The sequence below is a fragment of the Monopterus albus genome, unplaced genomic scaffold (genome assembly GCF_001952655.1).
Source record: "Monopterus albus unplaced genomic scaffold, M_albus_1.0 scaffold280.1, whole genome shotgun sequence".
Lineage (NCBI taxonomy): Eukaryota > Metazoa > Chordata > Actinopteri > Synbranchiformes > Synbranchidae > Monopterus > Monopterus albus.
Genome location: NW_018128160.1, coordinates 390,175 through 411,747, shown reverse-complemented (window position 1 = coordinate 411,747; position 21,573 = coordinate 390,175). Strand labels below are relative to the sequence as shown.

Below are 21,573 nucleotides of genomic sequence, written 5' to 3'. Positions count from 1 at the left end.
GTTTAGGCTGCTTCCCAACAGATTACATGCACCCATGCATGCACATATATATATATACACACGTGGGAGGATGCATGATATGCAAAGGGGGAGGCATAAAAGAATAAAGAGGACATGTGAGTGTGAGACCAGAAAAAGGAAAGAAGAGGGTAAAGAAAGCAAACAGATAGAGAAAGAATGTGAAAGCGTGAACGAACCAGACTGAGATTGTAGCGACCATGTCTGTGACAAAAACAGCCACATGCACACAATATTGATGCCCAAACCTACATTACGCTGTAAAATAAATGATAAATTCGATCAGTGCCAATTGTATCTCTAAAGAAGACCTGAAGCACTAGAGCACACCCAAATCAATCATACTATAAGCATTTATCTCAGGGCCTACACTTTTAGCAGCCTTCTGAATGACAAATATACAGTATACCATAGTGAGCATCGACAGCAAGAGAGTACATGCTTTAGCTCTGCATGTGTAATTCCCAGATACACATAACACACACACTTACTGCACTGATCTGCTGGGTGGAATTGGAAGATAAGTGTGGTAGTCTTAATTATGAGCTTGCCACCAACCACATACAACGAGGGCTTTGTATCTGCAATGTCTGTGTGGCTTTAAGTAAGTGTGGCTCTGTTCAGTGAGAACTGCAATGTTTTGGTTTTGCTTCATATAAGGAGACATATTGTACAGTGTATTTCTAAATTCTAAACTCAACACACTGTGGCCATTTAAGACACCAATTATAACTAAGTCTTACAGTTGATGTTGATTCAACATTCTGGCCATTTGTGAAGCTATTCTGTGGTGATGCTGTGCTGAATCATATTGTATTGCATTACACTGATGGATAAAATGTAAAGGAAGGTAAGGTAAGGTAAGGGAGGTATGGTAAATTCAATGTTAGAAAGAAGGCTATCCATTGTACACTGAGTGGAAAACTTGACTCTTGGCTTTAAGTCAGTGAATCAGTACGTACTTAATGAACAGGTTCTACATTTTTATGGATATTTAAAGTCATTTATTTGCCAAAAGTCAAATGAGAAGATTGATGTGTTTCTCACATCTGTGAAGTAAATAGTACTAATCAGGACATGGTTATCATAGTGTAGGATAAAAACTGGAAGCAGAGGGAATCAGCTCTGTTCAAAGGTCAAAAAACAAAACAAACCCCCCACCGATCAGTTCTCCTAAAGCTCTCCAACACATTACATCTTTTTGCTTTGATAATATAAAAAACAAAGTGTAAATTTGACAATGCAGTTTTTTTTCTTCTGCATGGAGAGGTCCATCTCAGCACAACCTATGAGATGCAAACAGGAGCACATGGCCCAGCCATCACTGTTATCGGTGTCATTCGCAGAGACAAGGTGCTGATCATTTTGCTGCTCTATCAGTTGTCTTCAAAGAGCTCTGCAGTGTCATCGCTGACCTTTGCTTGTACTTTTTAAAGTGCTTCCAGCACCATTGTGCCAGCAAGTCAGTGAAGACTAGCGCTTCCAGCACCATTGTGCCAGCAAGTCATCTTAATGGCTGTTGACCATGTTAAATAGTCAGTGAAGACTAGCAAATGAATTCTGTCTCACTACCTGTTCAGCCAAGGGGATCAGTGACTTCACCTATTTATTTCAGGTGCACCTGATCACCCAAAGTGCAGAAAACAGCATTGGTTCTTTGAGACCAGTTTGGTGTGTCAAGTAAGCAAAACTAAGAAGAAGTTCGATGCTGTTTAGTAAAGGTGCAGTATGAAGCAAAGAAATATTTAATTAATTTTGCCACCAAAGACCCCACACAAAGATTAGGAATTAATCAGAAAAGAGCAGCCTGTTTTTCCATGGTCCTCACCTTCTGTTTGAGTGTCGTGATGAATGATCTGCTTTGGGATTTCCTCAGAACCCCTTTGGAGCTCTAGAGAAAAGGAGAACACATTCAGGGACTCTTCATGTGTGTGACTGCTTGTTTACATCCATATGTGTGGATCATCTGGTACGAGTCTAATAACTACCACATTAGCACCCACAGTGAGTCACTTAAACCCTAAAGCCCAGTAGTTGGAAGAGCTGCAACTGACATCAGCCAATAAAGCACATACACAGCTGAAGAGCAGAGTGGGTGGGAAATAAGACATTGAAAAAGGCAAATTACAATAAGCAAGACAGAAAGAAAAAAATGAATTTGAGACAGAATGAGGTGGAGGGGATCACCAACGATGCAGGAGTAGAATAAAGAGAATGGGAAACCCTGATACACCCACTACATTAAAATGGCTGTCAGGAAACAGAATCTTCTAAAAATAGCACAAGAGGCAAGCAGGGAAATGAAATATTAAGTAACACTGCAGACATTTTGTTTCTCACCACTTTCTGTCTGTTTTGACACACTTTGCCTGAAACACCATCCACACATGTGGAACAGTGCTGTCGCTTCAGAAGGGCCAGAGATGAGCAGGGAGGTGCTGGTCATTTGTGCATTTTCATCTGTTTGGTGGGTGTAGTTGACTGGTGCAGTAACTAGTCTACTGTAATTTCTCCCTCAGTGACAAAAACCATGGCCTAGTTTTATCTCCCCCCTCTTCTTCTCATTCTCTCCATCTGTTTTAGAGGACTACTCTAAACCATATGCAGTACTACACATTGCCTTGGTGCTGTACCTGCCGCAGGTTCTTTTGAAGGCCCTGGTGTGTAGCTCGGAGCAGAGCTCTGATGCTGAAGCTGTCAGTATCTTCCTTGTCTCCGATTCGGGACTCCTTCAAAAGAGAGTCCAGTTTCTTTCTAATGTGAGACTCCACCTGGTGATGACCATTGCCCTGCATGTGTGAAAGAGGAGGGGAGTCAGTGGAAAACAGAAAGGGAAGGAGAACTAGGCACACAAGACACAAGAAAAACAAACAGGTTGTTTCAAAAAGGTACAGGTACATATTTATGAACAGGAGATTATGGAGAGTTGTGCTGTTTTGGAGCAAGAATACACACTGTCACTGAGGCAAAATACCTGAAACCAAGCCCAACACATGTTAAACAAATGCAGAGCGACAGGAGACCAGTCAGATTTGCAGCTCCAGATTAACCAATTCTTTAACATCTTCAAATTACCCATTTGGTGTTTCACCAACACAAACTCTTCTAGTGTATAATGCACTAGTCACTAGGGGTTACGATAACATTATTCAAAGTTACCTAATACAGTATGCAACAAAACTGAGTACACTCTTGGTCAATGTATAGATAGGATTGTAATGCAGTTAAGTTGGCATCAAAGGTCACATGGGGGGCTCATGTTACCAAGACGGAATAAAGCCTGTGTTTTGAGCAAAGGTAGCTGGCCTCCATTTTCATTTCTCCCAGCTGGAAAAGCTCGGAATTCTAAGGCTAGTTACCGGCTACAAGCCAGGGTTAAAGCAGTTTAGCCATGAAACAGAGGTCCCCAACAACGTTTCAGGGTCACACATCTGGGCAATTAACACCACATTTGAGAAAGTTACAACTAATAAGAGGTTGGATGCTGCAAGAAGTAAAACCAGAATTAACTTTGGTGTGGCTTTTGAACAACGGCTACAACTGAGAGAACAAAAGGGGTTGAAAAGTGGTGCCAAGTCCGTATTTCTGATGACCAGGTAATTATCTGTTTTGTTTTGTTGTTATTTTCCTACAATCTGTAAGCAGTAGTCAAGCAGTGCGCATTGCAGTACACGTTGTGTTTTGGAAAGAAGACAGAACGAAAGGGTGTGATTTCCTCAGCTGTCTACTTTCAAAATCAAGCATCCTCTTTGCTGGTTTTTCTGGGATCACCAGCCCTACCTTTAAGTAATGAAAAATCCTCTTCAATAGATTGTTTTTGTGTTTAGCCAAAGTGCCAGAAGAATGAGGGCTGACTTTAGTGTTTCACTTTAAAAATTAAAGTTATTGTAACACCCCTATATCCAATCAAATATTTGTATCCCCAGGATACAAAAACCAGTTAAGGGTTAATAACCCACTGCAATAATGTTCTTGGACACCATCCGTAGAGGTTGACTTAAGGCAATATCCTTTGCTTTTTCTGCACTGTGACTGAAACACAAATTTCCACACATGATACTTGTGTCACAAAAAGCTTGCCCATCAGCTTCTTAATGCCAGGCACCATTTTTCAAGGATGGCCGCTGCATCTTCTGTTATTGGTTGTATTGCTCTTCCTCTACCTCGTGAACACCGCTGCAACTGTGTTTTAGCCAAAGACCAGTAGCCTATTGAGGATCGTGCTCACACATCTTTATAAAGTCTCACAATTTGGTTTCTCACTTGTTCAGGCAATTCCTTACCACGTGAAGTCATGTTACATTCGACACAGCCCTTGCCAAAGTTGAGAAATTTGCATGTTTGTTTTTTTTTAACAAAAATGAAATTGACCTTAACTAGAAATCACAGATATAATCATTTTTTTTCCATTGATGTTGTACTTTGGGGACCCATTTTTCAATGTAGTCTACCAAATGCTGTTTGTTTTTAGTTATATACTCTATAAGGTCAAATACACTACTAAGAGTCATGTAGCATTTCAGTGATAGTGCACAAGTGTGCACACAGTTTTCTTGTATAATGTAGATGAGACAGGTCTAAAACATAAAACATTAAACTCTACACACACACAAGCAGTGTCCATAATGACTCTCATGTTCAGCCACTACTCCCTTTGTAACAGATACTCAGCACTATATTCTATAGTGAGCTGTTGATTGAGACAAATAAACAACTTAACTGCCACTGCTATTAATATCCTTTACTACAGGTGGCACAGGTTGCACTGGGCTGACAGTGCATTAACACCTCCCACTTGTGGAAAATCCACTGCCTGTTAAATGTGAATGACTAAGCAGATGTAAAGTATACCAGGCTCAGGAGGCATGCTGCATTAAAAAAGAAAGAAAGAAAGACACAGAAAACAAAAACTCAGGGGTGGTGAAAAAATACAGAAATAGTTGTCCCCGTATACACTAAGTCACAGCCCATGTTTTCCTACAGGAAAAAATTCAATGACACTATTAGTGAAATGTTAGTGGTGACTGTTGTGAAAGTATCCTGGTTTAATGAGCTCAATACAAAACCTGTTATCAGTGGAAACCTGCCATCACCCCTTTAAAATGACAATGATGATCCAAAAAGGCATCTGCAGCCTCATGCCTCCAGCTAAATGTGGAAGAATGGTGCCATATTTGGTTACACAACTAAACCATTTGGAAAATGTGCTTTTCTGCTTTAAACCTTGTGAGGAGGACACTAGTACTAGAGCTTGAAATAATAAGTTAACAGGATTCCAAATGACTATAAACAAAATCAAAAAGGGCCTTCGCACTCTGAAAGATGCCTCAACATACATGGCTGATACAGTGCCTTGCGAAAGTATTCGGCCCCCTTGAACTTTGCGGCCTTTTGCCACATTTCAGGCTTCAAACATAAAGATATAAAACTGTAATTTTTTGTGAAGAATCAACAACAAGTGGGACACAATCATGAAGTGGAACGAAATTTATTGGATATTTCAAACTTTTTTAACAAATAAAAAACTGAAAAATTGGGCGTGCAAAATTATTCAGCCCCCTTAAGTTAATACTTTGTAGCGCCACCTTTTGCTGCGATTACAGCTGTAAGTCACTTGGGGTATGTCTCTATCAGTTTTGCACATCGAGAGACGGAAATTTTTGCCCATTCCTCCTTGCAAAACAGCTCGAGCTCAGAGGTCTGTTTAAAGCGCAGAGAGCATCATGAAGAACAAGGAACACACCAGGCAGGTCCGAGATACTGTTGTGGAGAAGTTTAAAGCCGGATTTGGATACAAAAAGATTTCCCAAGCTTTAAACATCCCAAGGAGCACTGTGCAAGCGATAATATTGAAATGGAAGGAGTATCAGACCACTGCAAATCTACCAAGACCTGGCCGTCCCTCTAAACTTTCAGCTCATACAAGGAGAAGACTGATCAGAGATGCAGCCAAGAGGCCCATGATCACTCTGGATGAACTGCAGAGATCTACAGCTGAGGTGGGAGACTCTGTCCATAGGACAACAATCAGTCGTATACTGCACAAATCTGGCCTTTATGGAAGAGTGGCAAGAAGAAAGCCATTTCTTAAAGATATCCATAAAAAGTGTCGTTTAAAGTTTGCCACAAGCCACCTGGGAGACACACCAAACATGTGGAAGAAGGTGCTCTGGTCAGATGAAACCAAAATCGAACTTTTTGGCAACAATGCAAAACGTTATGTTTGGCGTAAAAGCAGCACAGCTCATCACCCTGAACACACCATCCCCATTGTCAAACATGGTGGTGGCAGCATCATGTTTGGGCCTGCTTTTCTTCAGCAGGGACAGGGAAGATGGTTAAAATTGATGGGAAGATGGATGGAGCCAAATACAGGACCATTCTGGAAGGAAACCTGATGGAGTCTGCAAAAGACCTGAGACTGGGATGGAGATTTGTCTTCCAACAAGACAATGATTCAAAACATAAAGCAAAATCTACAATGGAATGGTTCACAACTAAACATATCCAGGTGTTAGAATGGCCAAGTCAAAGTCCAGACCTGAATCCAATCGAGAATCTGTGGAAAGAACTGAAAGCTGCTGTTCACAAACGCTCTCCATCCAACCTCACTGAGCTCGAGCTGTTTTGCAAGGAGGCATGGGCAAAAATTTCAGTCTCTCGATGTGCAAAACTGATAGAGACATACCCCAAGTGACTTACAGCTGTAATCGCAGCAAAAGGTGGCGCTACAAAGTATTAACTTAAGGGGGCTGAATAATTTTGCACGCCCAATTTTTCAGTTTTTTATTTGTTAAAAAAGTTTGAAATATCCAATAAATTTCATTCCACTTCATGATTGTGTCCCACTTGTTGTTGATTCTTCACAAAAAATTACAGTTTTATATCTTTATGTTTGAAGCTGAAATGTGGCAAAAGGTCGCAAAGTTCAAGGGGGCCGAATACTTTCGCAAGGCACTGTAGAAGGTGCTCACCTGACTCGTACTTTGAACAGTAAAGCGCTATAAAAATGGCACAAGACAAGTTCAGGAGCGATCTGCATGAGGAAGTGGCAGCTTGTTGCTGCACTGCTCATCTATTAAAAACAACAAATTTAAAAGTCTGACTTAATAGTTCTACCTGCACCATTAAGCATTGATTATTCCATAACATTACCACAGTGATGATCAATAAAGCTTTACAAACACCAACATTACCACCCAATTACAGAAATCACTACATCGAGCACAACAATGTCATTAAGATCCCATTATATAACTGTCAGTGGCATCTCAAGGGTTTGAGCCTTGCCATTAGTCCCTGCCAGAGTATCTTTTGTGGTAGAATGTTGCTGTCTTATTTTTGGATGAAGTGGTTTGTGTAGCTTTTAAAGAAGTTACAGAGAAGGATGCACAGAGCCACAAAGGAAAGCTGCTCAGGCAGAGAGCCAGAGAGCAGCTGGAGAAAAGGGGTCGGTTCTATCGAGCTGCTTTTATCATTAGTTTTAAAAGGAAAGTATATAAAAGTAAAATGAACTAAATTAAAAGTTCAAAAAGTCATTTCACAATTTATTAATCAAAATGTTGTTTTAATTTGTTTTAGTAACTTAAATGTTTTTAGGTCACACTGTTTTGTTCAGTTTATGATATAGATTAGAAAATATAGAATTATGATATGTAATTGGAATTTTAAAACGTTTTCCAAGACCTTTTCTACTTACTTCATAACTACAAAAGTATATCACTCTACTATGTATGCATTTGTATGAATTTGGGCACAAATGGATGAAAATGTTTAAAACATCAAGTAATATCACTTTCTGTTTGGAGGTGTTCATGCATGTTAATATTTATGTCTGCATTACTCCATCTTACATTACTGCTCTTGAGTTTGAAGTCCTCCTCTATTTCATCAGCACTATCATCATCAGACACCTCCCCTTCCTCAGCGTCCGCAGACAGATAGGCAGGCAGACGTTTCCCCTGGATCGAGAAAAGACACACAGGAACATGAGAGGTGACAAACATGCATTTGATCCATATGTCTTCAATGCAATGCCATCCCTTGTTCATTTCTTTAATACACAACAACGCCCACACAGACTGCACCTCTAAGGCAGCCCATGAATAGCACAGCAGAATTCAGTGTTTCACTCAGATATTCACTTAACTTAAAAACATACAGACGCATATAAAAGAAAGCTCTTTCTTTATGTGGCTCCTTGACCAGTATTTATAGGTAGAGTGAAAGCCAATGAGGGAACAGAACACACACACATAAAATGTGCAATCAGCTGCGGATTCTCTTGAGAAGCTCCCTGAGCAGCTCTTTCAGCAGAGACGAAGCCCATTAGAGAGATTCTCAAGGTGTGAGTGGGAGTTACGATTTTCTAAGGTGCTTCTTCCAAAATCAATGGCAGCCTCTGTGTACATCAAGTCTCTCACTGAGTGACATCCTCAGCCTCACTTCAACCGCTGTCACAACCACTTCTATGTGAGACTGTCAAAAACTCTTACACCAGTTTTCTCTGGTTTTTTTCTCTGTGACTCTGGTCTTTCGCTCTCACATGGGGGGTGATGAGAGGAGGAAGGCTCTCAAACAAGGGCAGAGAAAGGGAGGAAAGAGGTGGAGGAAAACTTAAGCCGGCTCCACACTACAGGATAATTTGCCTCATCTAGGGCCCGATTTGCCCTTCCCACCAATCGTGGGGACATCCCCGACATGAGGCCACTCAGGCATTGAAAGCGAGCTGACCGGGAAGCATCACAACCGGATGTTAACACTAACTTGTAGCATAAGCTTGCACTAGCCTCCTCGTTTGACTAATACAACTATATTTCCAACTCACCTCCAGCTCGTGCTGCAAAATGTGTAAGCCATGTTGATTTCGTCTTCTCGGCCAAGACTTCATCTACAGTTTTTACTCCTCTTTTCTGTCTCTGCGCAAAACATAGCACACACAAGCACTGCTGCTTGACGGCGAATGTCATGTTTGATCACGAGAGTTTCTCTGAGCTCTTAAGATTAAAATGTGAAAAAAATCTGTTAAAGTTGCCAATATGTCTGTGGTCTCTCAGGTTTTTAAAATCAGTTAAGATTATAAAATCCTCTAGTGTGGGCCCAGCCTTAAAGAGGAGTAAAGGCATTTATAGGAAATCAATAATGCTCTTTCTTAGGGGCAAAGCTCATTTCCCTGAAGAGCATGCAGACTTTCTTCACATTACAGATATAGCCAATTTTATCTGATTCTTATAAAAAAAATCCAAAATTTTCTGAAAGCGTTTGCTCATCCACATGTTCTGTCTTTCTCTGTTTTTTTGTATGAATAACTCCTCCTGTCCTGGTTGATAAGGATCTTCTGGGTTTGAGGTTGTGGAAGTGAGAGCTGGTATATCCATAAATAAAAAAAAAAATGTGTATGTTGGGGTTTTCATTCTTTTTGACAATGATCATATCAGCCACGGGTCACAGATCATCAGTTTTTGCAGCACCTACTTTTGCAGTTCCCACAGGCAGGCCGGCTGCTCAGAGATAAGCTTGCAAGGCTAGACATGAGATACTGTACTTTGAGATGTCTAGAATGTAAAGTGTCCTATATCTGTGGAGAGAGAAGCAAACTATGTGTGAGATATTGACTAGTACTTTATTAACAATGTGTGTGATCTTCTAAAGTGTAGTTACAGAATTGTGCTATAATCATGTACTGAATTGTACTTTTGCTGTATTAATGCACTTCTATTGTATGAGCTGTCTGAAATGGTTCAGGCAAAGAATGCAAAGAAGTGTAGTTCTTAAAATGAGGAACTATTTCATTCAGTTGAAGCGACTGATTTAATGAAACCCGCACTGACTTTTGCTAGGAGACAAGCTGTGAATCACTATATTTAACAATTTTTAAGCAAACCTCCACCTAACCATTCACCCCTAAACTTTTGCAGCTCAATAACATCATGAGGAATCCATACATGTTATAATAAAGACAACAGAGTGCATCAGTCTGCAATCCAGTACCTTCAGAGTACCTTTAAGTTTGTGTGCAGGACTGCTTGAGGACTGAGTATTTGTGCTAAGTTTAATGTCCTCATTTTAAGTTAATTAAAAACAGTATGATTTAGGAATAATCATTTTATGAAAAATATAACGTATTTGTATTGCAGTCTGTTTTGTGGTAAATTATTGATTATCAAGTTTAGCCTTATAGGTTAATCTGGCATTTGGAGGATATAGGATTCATTGTGATTCTGCATAATTACAAAATATTATGACTAATAGCATTTTAAAATGCTCTAACTGAGCAGCAATGAAGGTTGTATCTGCTTATTGCTTATTGCATGTAAACGCTTGTTTGTATATTGTATTTCATAACAATAAAAACTGTCAGTCTGTCATCATTTTGCCACCCTCTCGTCCTCCACTCCTTTCCCTGTTGATTAATACAATGATCTCACTTCCTCCTCTTGCTCCTTGGCTGTTTATGGGCAATAATTAGTTGCCTCTCTCTGCCTTTCTCGGTACAGCAACACACGTGAAGTAAAACACAGAGAGATAATAAGTGCTCTGCTATGATCCACATGTTCACTGTCTGACCAGGAATATTTTAATCTGGCAATGTATTTACTCATTTAAAACCACACATTTTCAATTCATCCAGCAATTTGTTCTTACTTTGATGAGTATCTTGCCCTGCAGGCTGTGAGGACTGGGTAATGTTGTGGAGTCTCTGCTCAGTGCTTCTCCCACATCCAGTTTGTCCCCGAAGATTTCCCGCAGGTACTGAGCAATCTTCTTCTGCTGCTGGATGTTACAGTGGTTCTCTATAGACAGAATTACTGGGTACCTACAAAAAAAAAAAAAAAAAAATTCACAAGATACATACTGCATACTTGTGCAAAAACTACACAAAACCTGTCGACATGCTGAACGTTCTTGAATGCAGTCAACTGACTTAAGTGAGACTGATTTGTTGCCATGCACGCAAATCACATTTCACTTCTCACTACCAACCAAGTGAACAGAGAAGAGGTGACTGATAAAAATACACCTCCACAGTGTGGTGTGTGTGTGGTCTATGTTTTCATTTAGAAAAAGTGTAAGGACTCGTGGCCACGCAGCAGCACAGCTCAAATGTCAGGTTTGTCAGACTGACAGCTGGCCCTCGGGGGAGGCAGGCTCCGCTCTCACCTCCAACTCAGGTCCCCACATGCTCACACTCACATACACGCACACACACAACAAGCGATCTGCCAAAGACAAAACGAGACAACAGGAAGAGCAACAGCTAGAGTCACAGTCACACATCCTCACAGTCAAACAGTTAGGCAGTTCAATGAGCTGTGTAATGTGTGTGTGTGATGTGGGAAACCAGAGACTCACTCCATTTCAATACAGCCCAGGAGCCATTAATCATGTTAACAGGTGGCACTGATGATAAAATATCAGTGGAATAAAAGAGAGACAGATAAAGCTCAGGATGTCTGATTTATTCATTTATTCTTGTTGTCAGCATAATTACAGGTGACTAATTAATAATGTATGAGTTTATTAGAATATGTAAGTATTTCCTAATCAGCAAGTTTTTCTTTAGTGATAGTGAACATACAGTGTTCAGTTTAGTTCACACATAAACACGAGTTATTTTGACGCGACCCTCAGAAATACAACTTTATTGACTAAAATTGTTTTTGAAAAGCAGTGCTCAAAAATCTGCAAAATGGTTATACCTGTAGTAAGGCTATTCAGCTCATCACCGATTACTCTGTCAACTATTTCCTGCAAATAATTGATCATTTAGTCTATAAATTGGAAATTGCTTGTTTTGTTTGACCGACTAAAAACTACTCTAAAATCTAAAGATATTCAGTTTAATATATGACAGAGAAGAGCAGCATAATGAAAAATTTTCTTGAAGTTACTTTTACACTTTCAATTACTGATTATTTTTCTGTGATGAACGTATTAATTTGTTGATTGTTTCAGCTCTAAGCTGTAGCAAACTTAAGTCAGAAGCCTCAGAGCTAAATAAAGTATTAAGTAGTGAGAAGAAGGTTTGGGTTTGGAGAGTCGTTCATCCATTTGATAAAAAAACTGGTCACATCACCTAGGGCAACAATAAATACAAATGGAATCATGTCACAAAGTTTCACTTTACAGCAGGGTACCAGACAAGGATGCCCACTCTTACCATCTCTATTCGCCATTTTCATCGAGGCTCTAGCAGCAGCGATATGAACAATAAAATTAAAGGAATACAAGATACTTACTCAGAACATAAAATTAGCCTTTATGCAGATGATTTATTATATTTACAGGACCCCTACAACTCAGTACAGGAAACGTTACACATTATTAAAACATTTTCTAAGATCTCAAACTACACAATAAACTGGAATAAATCCACCATACTACCACTTTCTGAGGATGCCTGGGATTCTGCAGCTTGTTCAAGACTCCTCCCCCCAGTTCTGCACAGGCAACATTAAATATCTTGGTATTAATATCTCCCCCAGGCTGTCAGAACTTTTTAACCTCAACTACACCCCTCTGCTAAAAAAGATAGAAGATGATTTCAAACGCTGGTCCAATCTTCCTCTCTCACTCATCGGTTGAATAGCTACTGTCAAAATGAAAACTCTACCTTAAATCACTTGTGGTACTTGCATGGGCACTTGAACCATTTTTCCTCGTCATCAACTTACCAAAATAAATATGGACACACTCATATAACTCAGTTGCAGACCTCCCTTTTCTACCAAACTCTACTAAGAAAATGAATTACTGTAAGAACATCACAATCCTCTCAACTCTGACAGCCTGGTGGAAAGCAAACAAAATCACTAAATCATCACTTGTACCATGTAGATACACTCCAATTTGGCACAACCCTGATTTCCAACTGCATAATAACTCTATCTATTTCCCAGCATGGCAACACAAAGGAATCACTCACTTACATCACCTATTTGAAAATAACCAGTTCATATCATTTAATACACTGATCCAGAAGTACGGAGTTCAGAGAGAACAGTTCCTCCAGTACAATCAGCTAAAATCCATAATTAAGTCAAAGATTAGTGTAACCAATAACCCACTACAACCCTCCAAATTAATTGACGAGATTATGAAAATTACAGATTCCAACAAAATAATATCCAAGCTATATAAACTCATATCAAATACAGACTCAACAATAACAATACCAAAACTCAAATGGGAAAACAATTTAACTCTCTCACTCAGCTACGAATTCTGGACAGAAACTTGCAATAACATCTTTTCTATGACCAGCAATGTAAACTTACAACTTATACAATACAAGACCATCTATAGGACCCATATTACACAAAGTAACATGTTCAAAATGGGTTTCACTGACACAGACATCTGCTCACAATGCAATCTAGGTTGCACCGACAGTTACTTTCATGCTACTTGGACCTGCCAACCAGTTTATTCCCTCTGGACACGTAGCAGTGACAGAGAAACTCTCCACCATCTTGGGCTGTAGAATCCCTCCTTCTCCATCACTTTGCTTAGTAATATCACAGATGTTGACCACCTACCAATTAAATACAAAAGCCCACTCCTCATTTCTCTAGCTATTGCCAAGAAAACAATCTTTCAAAACTGGAAATCCAAATAAATCACTACACATAAACCACTGGACCAACCTTCTGATAGAATACATCACACTATAAAAAATGGCATCTACTCACAAGAATAGTTTATCAGCTTTTTATGGCACATGGAACCATTTTAACACATTTCAACCTGAACCAAACACCTGGGGCTGAGTCCACGCACATTCCCACCGATCTCTAGCTGATTTTATTAGTAATGCTCATCATTATTGTTGTGGTGATTTTTCTCACCTTCTCACTTCCTTGCCCTTCACAGACTGCATAAGTTGGAAATACACACACTTCACAGCCTCACACACCATGATCTTGTAAAACACTTTACATCTTTTTGTAATGTCATGTATCCGTTGTCTTGTCTCCCATGTAGGACTTGTTTTGTTAATATATTACTTTGTTTAAAAAAAAAATTAATAAAAACATTTAAAGAAAGTAGTGAGAAAAAACCAAGACAGTAAAGTGATTTAGTTTGATTGTTTATGTCTGACCAACTGTGATTTTTGTCTTTATTTTGCTTTCATTTTACTGCATGCTATTCTGTTTTGCTCTGAGATTGATTCTGGATTTAGGCTCTGTGCCTACAACATCTGTTGCTTTATGTCCATGCAGTATCAATAAATTCAAAATAAAAGTCTGACAAAAGTTTTTATTAGCTTCTTTCACTGCTTATTAAATTTGTCAACCATAGGCTACTGCAAATGGAGTAGTTTGACATTTTGTTAAGTATCTTTACAATATTTGCTTCCTTGACAACAATTATATTAGAAAATTCATACCACTCCTTGTGCCTGTGAAATAAACAAGGAGCTGCAGGCGGGTGATGTTATATTAACTTAGCATTAGAAGTAGTAATGGGGCAGGCTGCTAGATTAAGTCTATCCAGAGGTAACAAAATCAATCAGAACCTCTAAAACTCACCGTTTAACATGTTCTACCTGCTCTGTTTAACCCAAGTTTAGCTAAGCAGCTGCTGACTCTGGCGTGATATTTTATGGGCAGATACATGAGAGTCGTACAGTATAGATTTCATCTAACTCTCAGCAAAGAAGGTGAAAAAGTGTATTTCCACAAATGCAGAACGTTTGGTCCTTCATACTAAAAACATCTTTAGATTATATGCAGCAATGCCTCAAAACTGACAGAGTGGAGGACTTGAAGTTTAGTCTAGAACTACAGAATAAGTTCCATGAACAACCTTGATCTGATGTTAGTGAAATTCCAACAAGCCAGGGCTTTTTATTTTTTTAATTAAAAAAACGGAATCTTCTCCAATAGTGTACCTTTGAATAAAACCTGTGGTTTTATAACACAGTCACTGCCATCCTATATATTTGCAATAGATGTCAAAATGAGCCAAAGAGGCAGCAGGAAGCCTCATCATTCACCGCTTTTTCTGGGTATTGTTGGACCCAGCAGAGACAAACAGTGGCTCCTCAGGGAGCCAGAGGAAATGCTGCTAAGCAGATGGCTCAGTAATAGGTGCTAATTACTGCCAAGAATCACAGTGTTCTCTGAAAAACACCAACCTGGCTGTCTAAACGTTGCAACTTTGTTGTTAAACCAGTGGGGAAACCTTCCATCAGATTCATACGTTTCATTATACCAGTGTGAGAAATGCTAGTTTGAGACTAGTTTAATGAGGGAAAATATATTAGATTAGCAGCTTTTTAAATCCGGGTGGAGCTGTTCTATTATGAGTGGGTTGATGCTATTACAGTACATCTTATAGAAGCACACTGCATTCACAAAACTAAAAAAATGAAGATTTTAATCTTTAATTTTTTCCTAATTATAAGATCTGGATATTATGATCTCATAAAAGGCTGTAGTGGTTATCATTCATTACTATTTGCAATGACAGATGCACTGAGGGCTATCTGATTAAACTGTAGGTGATCATACAATGAATACAAGCTGGAATATCATTTTGTGGTGGGATTTTATTTTTTTCAATATAGTATTTTGGAAGATAGCTCAGTAAATGTTTAAACTTTTATAATTATGAAATAAAGGTGTTGCCTTTATTTTTTTCTTTTGTGAATGCAATATGCTTCTGTAATACCTAATGCCATAGTGGACCATTAAGCAACACAATGAAACAATAAAGGACGTTATCCATCCATACGTTATCTATATCGCTTATCCTAATGAGGGCATTATAATGTGCACATATTAGTCCTGAAGCAAAGACTATTATCTGTGCTACAGAATGTCAACCAGAAATGATTCAGTCAGATTTATATGTGTGTGTGTAAACTGAAGGAGAAGTAACAGTCACCACAGAGTGTGACACTCATGTGCAGTCCCACGTTCATATACTGTGCTACTGAGAGCTTCAACTCACGGGTTATTTACAAAGGCATATTTATTGATGGCCTCTATGACAGACTTGAACGGTATCTTGGAGGTCAAAGTGTAGCCGTGCTGGACCATTGGCTCTCCATCAGGACCATCCCAACAGTCCACTGTAGGAACACAGAGGAAATGATGTATGATTATGAAAAGCATTTATCTCTTCCTCTCCAGAAAATCTACCACAGCTACTGTTCTCAGCTGCCGTCTCTCCTCACTGTTCACTGCTCCTCTTACAATAAAGAGAAGAGTGTGTATTTCCTTTGGACAGCTCTTATCCTCAGCCCTGTTGGGTTCAGATTCAAAATACCAGACACAAACAGCAAAACGCATCTTTATGAAATTTAGCCAAGATTCGTTTTATTATTTACACCTGTGCTTCTCCTGCTGTGACATCATAATGCTCGAGTCTTGCCTGGTGTTTAAATGTAAACTCATGCTTACCTTCTACACAGCGGCAGCCGGATTGCAGCACCCAGGCATACATGTCAGTCTTGGAGTGGGAGAGAAGCTGGTCCCCAGTCAAGTAAGTATTATGAGAGGAGGCAATGAAGTAGTTACACAGAGGCTGCTCCATGTCTTGATTCACCTCATGATGCAAAGGGTTGAAAATGTCACATGTCGGACTGCGCATGAAACTTGTAAAAGCTGAAGAAAAATAGAAACGTATGAAACAGGCATCAGCAGACTGCAAAATTTAGCTTCATTTCAATCTGTTATAACAACTGATTTTACTCATGCTAGTGGCACTGCACTATGAACGGCAACATCTCTGGCACTATGAACGGCAACATCTCTAGGTCTGGCTGTCTGTTGATAAACTGTCAACTGCTAATCGATGAATTTCCATGAAATTCTGTACAGACCTTCATTATTCCCAGACGATGAATCTTAATGACTTTGTTGCTTTTTTTTCCCCGACAATTCTTCAAGAGCCATGATGAGGTTGATATGTTGCGTTCTAAGTGAAATGTCTCAACAACTACTGGATAGATTGCCATGAAATTTGGCTCAACATGTCATGATGCCCAGATGATCAATTCTAATGACCACAGTGATCTTGTGACTCTTTACCTAGCACCAGCAGCAGTAAAGGTTTTTACAGATCTTCCCAAATATCTCCTGATTTACTAGGTGGATTGTCACAATTGGCACATGGAAAATATTATACCTGTGAATGTGGGTATGCTAATGTTAGCATTAGCTAAAAGCACAACTGTGTACTGTCTGTGTAGTCTTGCTAACTACAGTAACCGATATTTAAGTCAAGAAGTCAGTTGCTGAGGTCGCGGTGAAACACGGCAGAGTACTTTAAATGTTGCTTGCAAAGCACTGATTCTGTATCCGTCCTGTATCTGATTTACAGCTGCTGCCTATTTTTCAATATTCTGAAAGAAAAGTGGACACCATAACACTAAACATGATCTACCAGCTACCAGATCATACCATGCACTTTCTAACAACTTCTAACAGTGACATCAACAATATCTCTTCATCAGCAGGTATCAACCTGATTTACTAGGTGGACTGTCACAATTGATATCTCTTCATCAGCAGGTTGATACCTGCTGATGAAGTTGATATCAGAGTTATCATTTTCCTGGAGATCACTCCAGGAAAATGATGAGACTCTTAACAATTATAATGAGATTACAGTGCAAGTGCTATGGGTTCAAACCAGGGTGGTGATGTCTAAAACCATTTCGCCAGTAGGTATACTGCACACAGCCAGCTTTTTCAGGAGTGAGAGGGAAGAAAGCATCCTTTCATCCAGAGAGGACTGATAAAATGAGACAGGAATGCTAAGAGCAAGAGAAATAAGAGAGAACGCAGCTGAGGACAAAGAAGGAGACAGTTTAATATAAAAGCAGACTGCGGAGGACAAATGAAAAAATGGAATGTATTAGAAAATAGGAAATATTTTTACAATGGAAAGTCTGTGATCAGACTGAACGTGCAGTCATCATGGTACCATCACAGCTAAATCCTGATTCAGCAGTACGCTGCGTGACATGAACACCTGTATATGAACTGTGATCTGTAACAGCTCATCACACTGTAAAATCTGATTGTACATTTGTTACAACACACACATTTCTGGCCTGCAGGGAGGGCATCAAGGATACTGGTCCAATCAGCCAGACACACACAATGCTAGCCTTCATGCCTCAAATGATTGGTCTCACCCTCCTCCTCCTCCTCCTCCTATCTCCTCTCCTCATAGTCACTGTCATTCCTGTCACACTCTCATTTTCTCTTTCCCCTCGCCTTCATTCTGACTTCCCAGTTTTCTCACTCTACCTCCTTGATCCTCACTCCTTCTTCTCCCTTGAGCTCATCCTTCAGTTACTTGTGGCCTTACTTAAAATGACACTCAGAGATGAACATTTGCCAAAGACAACCTATTGATTTGGATTTGAGAGGAGTGTACTGTAAATACCATGACGTCAGCCTTTATGATATTGTTTCAAAACACTTAATATTCTGGAGATGTACAGTATTTAGACTTCAAAGATGTGAACGAGGACGATGAAATGGGAGAAAGTTACCTTCAATCCCCATAACGCCTCCTTGTTTATTCTCTTCAGACACCTCAAACTTGTCAATGATTTCTGCAACATACTCTGGAGTCACACTGGCAATCTGCAGAGAAAAATGATGAACAAAATAAACATAAGAACCTTTTTCAGAGCCTCTGAATCCCAGTCGAAATGCTAAATGAGTCAGATTGATTTCTCGTGTTCATTTGTGTTGCTATTAAATTAATTTCCAGCCATGTCAAACAAGCAGCTCAGTCAGAAAACAGCATTAATGCAGAACACCGCAGGCTGGAGATGATAAATACAGCATAATGAAAAATGACACCACTGCAGTGTAAGACAGAAAAGAGTGTGTCAAAAGCCTTGAAAGAAGAAAAAAAAAACAAAGACAAACTGTATAAACACTAGAAAAGGGCTCCCATGAGACAAACCAATTTTAGGCATGATAGATTAGCTTAGTGGAGCAGATTCCTCCAGGCAAACAGCTGAGACAAAGGGAGTTACAAGTTACACTAAGGAGGCGATGAAGAGGAATATAATCCCTCTCCTTCCATAGCTGGCTTGTCAGCATTACATTGGCTCTAACTGTAGACATGCCTGACCTCTCACCTTCTGCTCAGTGTGCAGGAAGTTGGCCAGCTCCTCCGCTGTCAGGTGGTCCTTCCTCTCGCTGTACGCCATCATCAGCAAGAACAGGTCCCGTCTCAGAGACATCATCTTGTAGAAGACTAGGAACTCCTCGTATGTCAGCGTGCCCTGCTGATCGTCCGTGTCTGCTTCCTGTGAGGGTTGGGATGTGACAGGTCATTGGTGACACGAAATATGCCTTTTTAAACATACATACAACCCATAAACTGTTGTTTTTACTAAGGAACCCAAAAATGCGATTAATAAAGGTATGATGTAAAACCTTCTTGTCAATGATGGTAGTAAACATAAATAAGCTGTACATAAATTGTGGAATAGTCTTCCGCTTGAGAGTCGATCTGTTTCTAACCTGGCTGTCTCTCACTCTCTGCATTTCCTTTTTTTGTAACTTTAAATTTACAAAATAGGTGTTTAAATGTAAACTGTAAATTAGTGTGTATTATAGATATAATATAACAATGTAGTGCATGTGAATCACAAACAAGGAGTAAATATATCGTAGCTCTCTTCTGTTGTCGTGCCCGGGGCTATGGACCTATACTGTAAGTTTTATGTTGTGTGTGTTCCTGCATTGTTCATGATGTTATTGTATTTTACAGTGCTTCTGCAATTCATTCATCATTACACAATTAGTCACACAAGTAAATATGGTTAAACTGCATGTTCAGTCGATGCTACTACTTCACAGTGTGAATGCAAGGATGAGTTTAATGTTGTGTGTTGCTTCTGTTAAAACTGCTGGTCAACGTGACATTTTGGATTTCCTGAGTATTCCCCTGACTGAGTACATAAAAATGCAGCCTTTGCAATATTTACAATGTATTGCACTGCAGCCTGATATAATGTAGCCTGATTCCAGACCTCTGAATTGCTCTACACATTTCAGATTTCTTCAGCAATACAAATTGGTCTGGTTATGGATGCATCTCAAGTCTTTTATACATCCATGTTTCCCTCACTTGCGTCTTTTCCTTGTATCTTAGTCCCGCCCACATAAATGCGAGGAGAAGAGGTGAGGAAAAAATGTCAAGAAAGACGAAACAAGTTTTTTGGGACATGAGAACTCTTTTCCTCTGATTCTTCATCTCAAGTGTCTAATAACCAACAGATTTCTGCTAAAGGGGCCTGTTGGTTCATAAAAAACTTCCTCAAAGGATGGTCTTGTGTATCACTCATGGCTCCTCCGGGAAGCCTCCTTGCTCTCCGCTCCTCAGAGGAGATGAATGAACCTTGGGACATCCTTGATCCTCATTCGACCGGAACAACTTTCAAGTCGAGTGAGGAACAATCACATAAGAGAGTTGATGTACCCATTGTTCCCACAGACAACTGCTTCGCCTGGCTGCAGAAACAGCTGACCAATCAGAGCTTAGTAGGTGGAATTAAGAGAGGAGGCATCATACTCTCAGATAGGTAGCCATCTACCTTGGCATATTCAGGGAATAAAAACAACAGAAATATGGAAAGAAGTGTGAATAAGATAGATGCAGATGTACAAGTAGCTGTAACTCAACTTATGGAAAAAAGCACAGTTGAATTAAAATACTGTATTATTGAGAAATGTAAGAAAAACACATTTATAGTGAACTACTGCTACTGACTGGTTACAGCAAAACAAAAGTAAATAACCTCCCCTCCTACCAGGAAATCAGAGCTGCTGTGTGAACACAAAGTCAGGCTGAATGAGTCAAGTGAAGCAGAATTTTAATTCAGTCTGACTGTTAGGCTATAACATCAATATTTACTCCAAGTGATAAGCCGGTCTCAGCTCTGCCAATACACCCATCCATGCACATGGTCCAAAAATAGAAAACAGGCTGTGCACAGGGGAACAGCTGTGCAGATGTGCAGCTGCAAACTCTCATCTCAGTTTTTTTTAGCTCTACGTTTCTCTCCATTTCACACTGATACGAACACAAATTCACACCAGCAAGCACAAATAATATACCAGTCTTTGTGACACAAACACATAACCTCTCCAAATTATTTTTCTTTCTCTAACCTCATATTTGCCTCTGTTGCCCAAAGAGCATGGCTCACTGCGCATTCTATCCTGCCACCTCGCTGTGCCGGCTCGCTGGGGTCCAGTGCCTCATAATACCTGGATCTCATGAGGGCCCATTTGACTCCACACCTAATCTAATAATGCCAGATAATACCTCCATCACACTTCCATAACAAGCGAGCTGTGTGCACTGGGGACTTGATGACAGACAGAATCTACACACAACCAGCCGCTTAAAATCACTGTGGTGAGCTTCATCGGAAAGCCATGACCATGAAACAAATAGATTTAGGGCATTTAGTAATACTGCTGTCTACCAATGCTTAAATGGAAAAAGATAAATTGATAGAATTTTTATCTAATCTAAACTCACAGAATTAAATTACAGTTTAGCCCA

The 21,573-nt window shown here is 39.7% G+C and overlaps 1 protein-coding gene across 2 annotated transcripts in view; it reads right to left on the bottom strand.

The window, feature by feature from the left end:
- Nucleotides 1-21,573, bottom strand: part of plch1 (phospholipase C, eta 1) — a 66,447-nt gene that overhangs the window by 6,969 nt on the left and 37,905 nt on the right. For both annotated transcript variants that reach the window (XM_020622429.1, XM_020622430.1), the window contains exons 6-13: nucleotides 19,133-19,303; nucleotides 18,533-18,626; nucleotides 16,428-16,631; nucleotides 15,976-16,096; nucleotides 10,663-10,834; nucleotides 7,872-7,979; nucleotides 2,652-2,807; nucleotides 1,847-1,909 (exon numbers count right to left, since the gene is read on the bottom strand). In XM_020622429.1, the coding sequence (XP_020478085.1) occupies nucleotides 1,847-1,909; nucleotides 2,652-2,807; nucleotides 7,872-7,979; nucleotides 10,663-10,834; nucleotides 15,976-16,096; nucleotides 16,428-16,631; nucleotides 18,533-18,626; nucleotides 19,133-19,303 (1,089 nt within the window). The remainder of the gene's footprint in view (nucleotides 1-1,846; nucleotides 1,910-2,651; nucleotides 2,808-7,871; nucleotides 7,980-10,662; nucleotides 10,835-15,975; nucleotides 16,097-16,427; nucleotides 16,632-18,532; nucleotides 18,627-19,132; nucleotides 19,304-21,573) is intronic.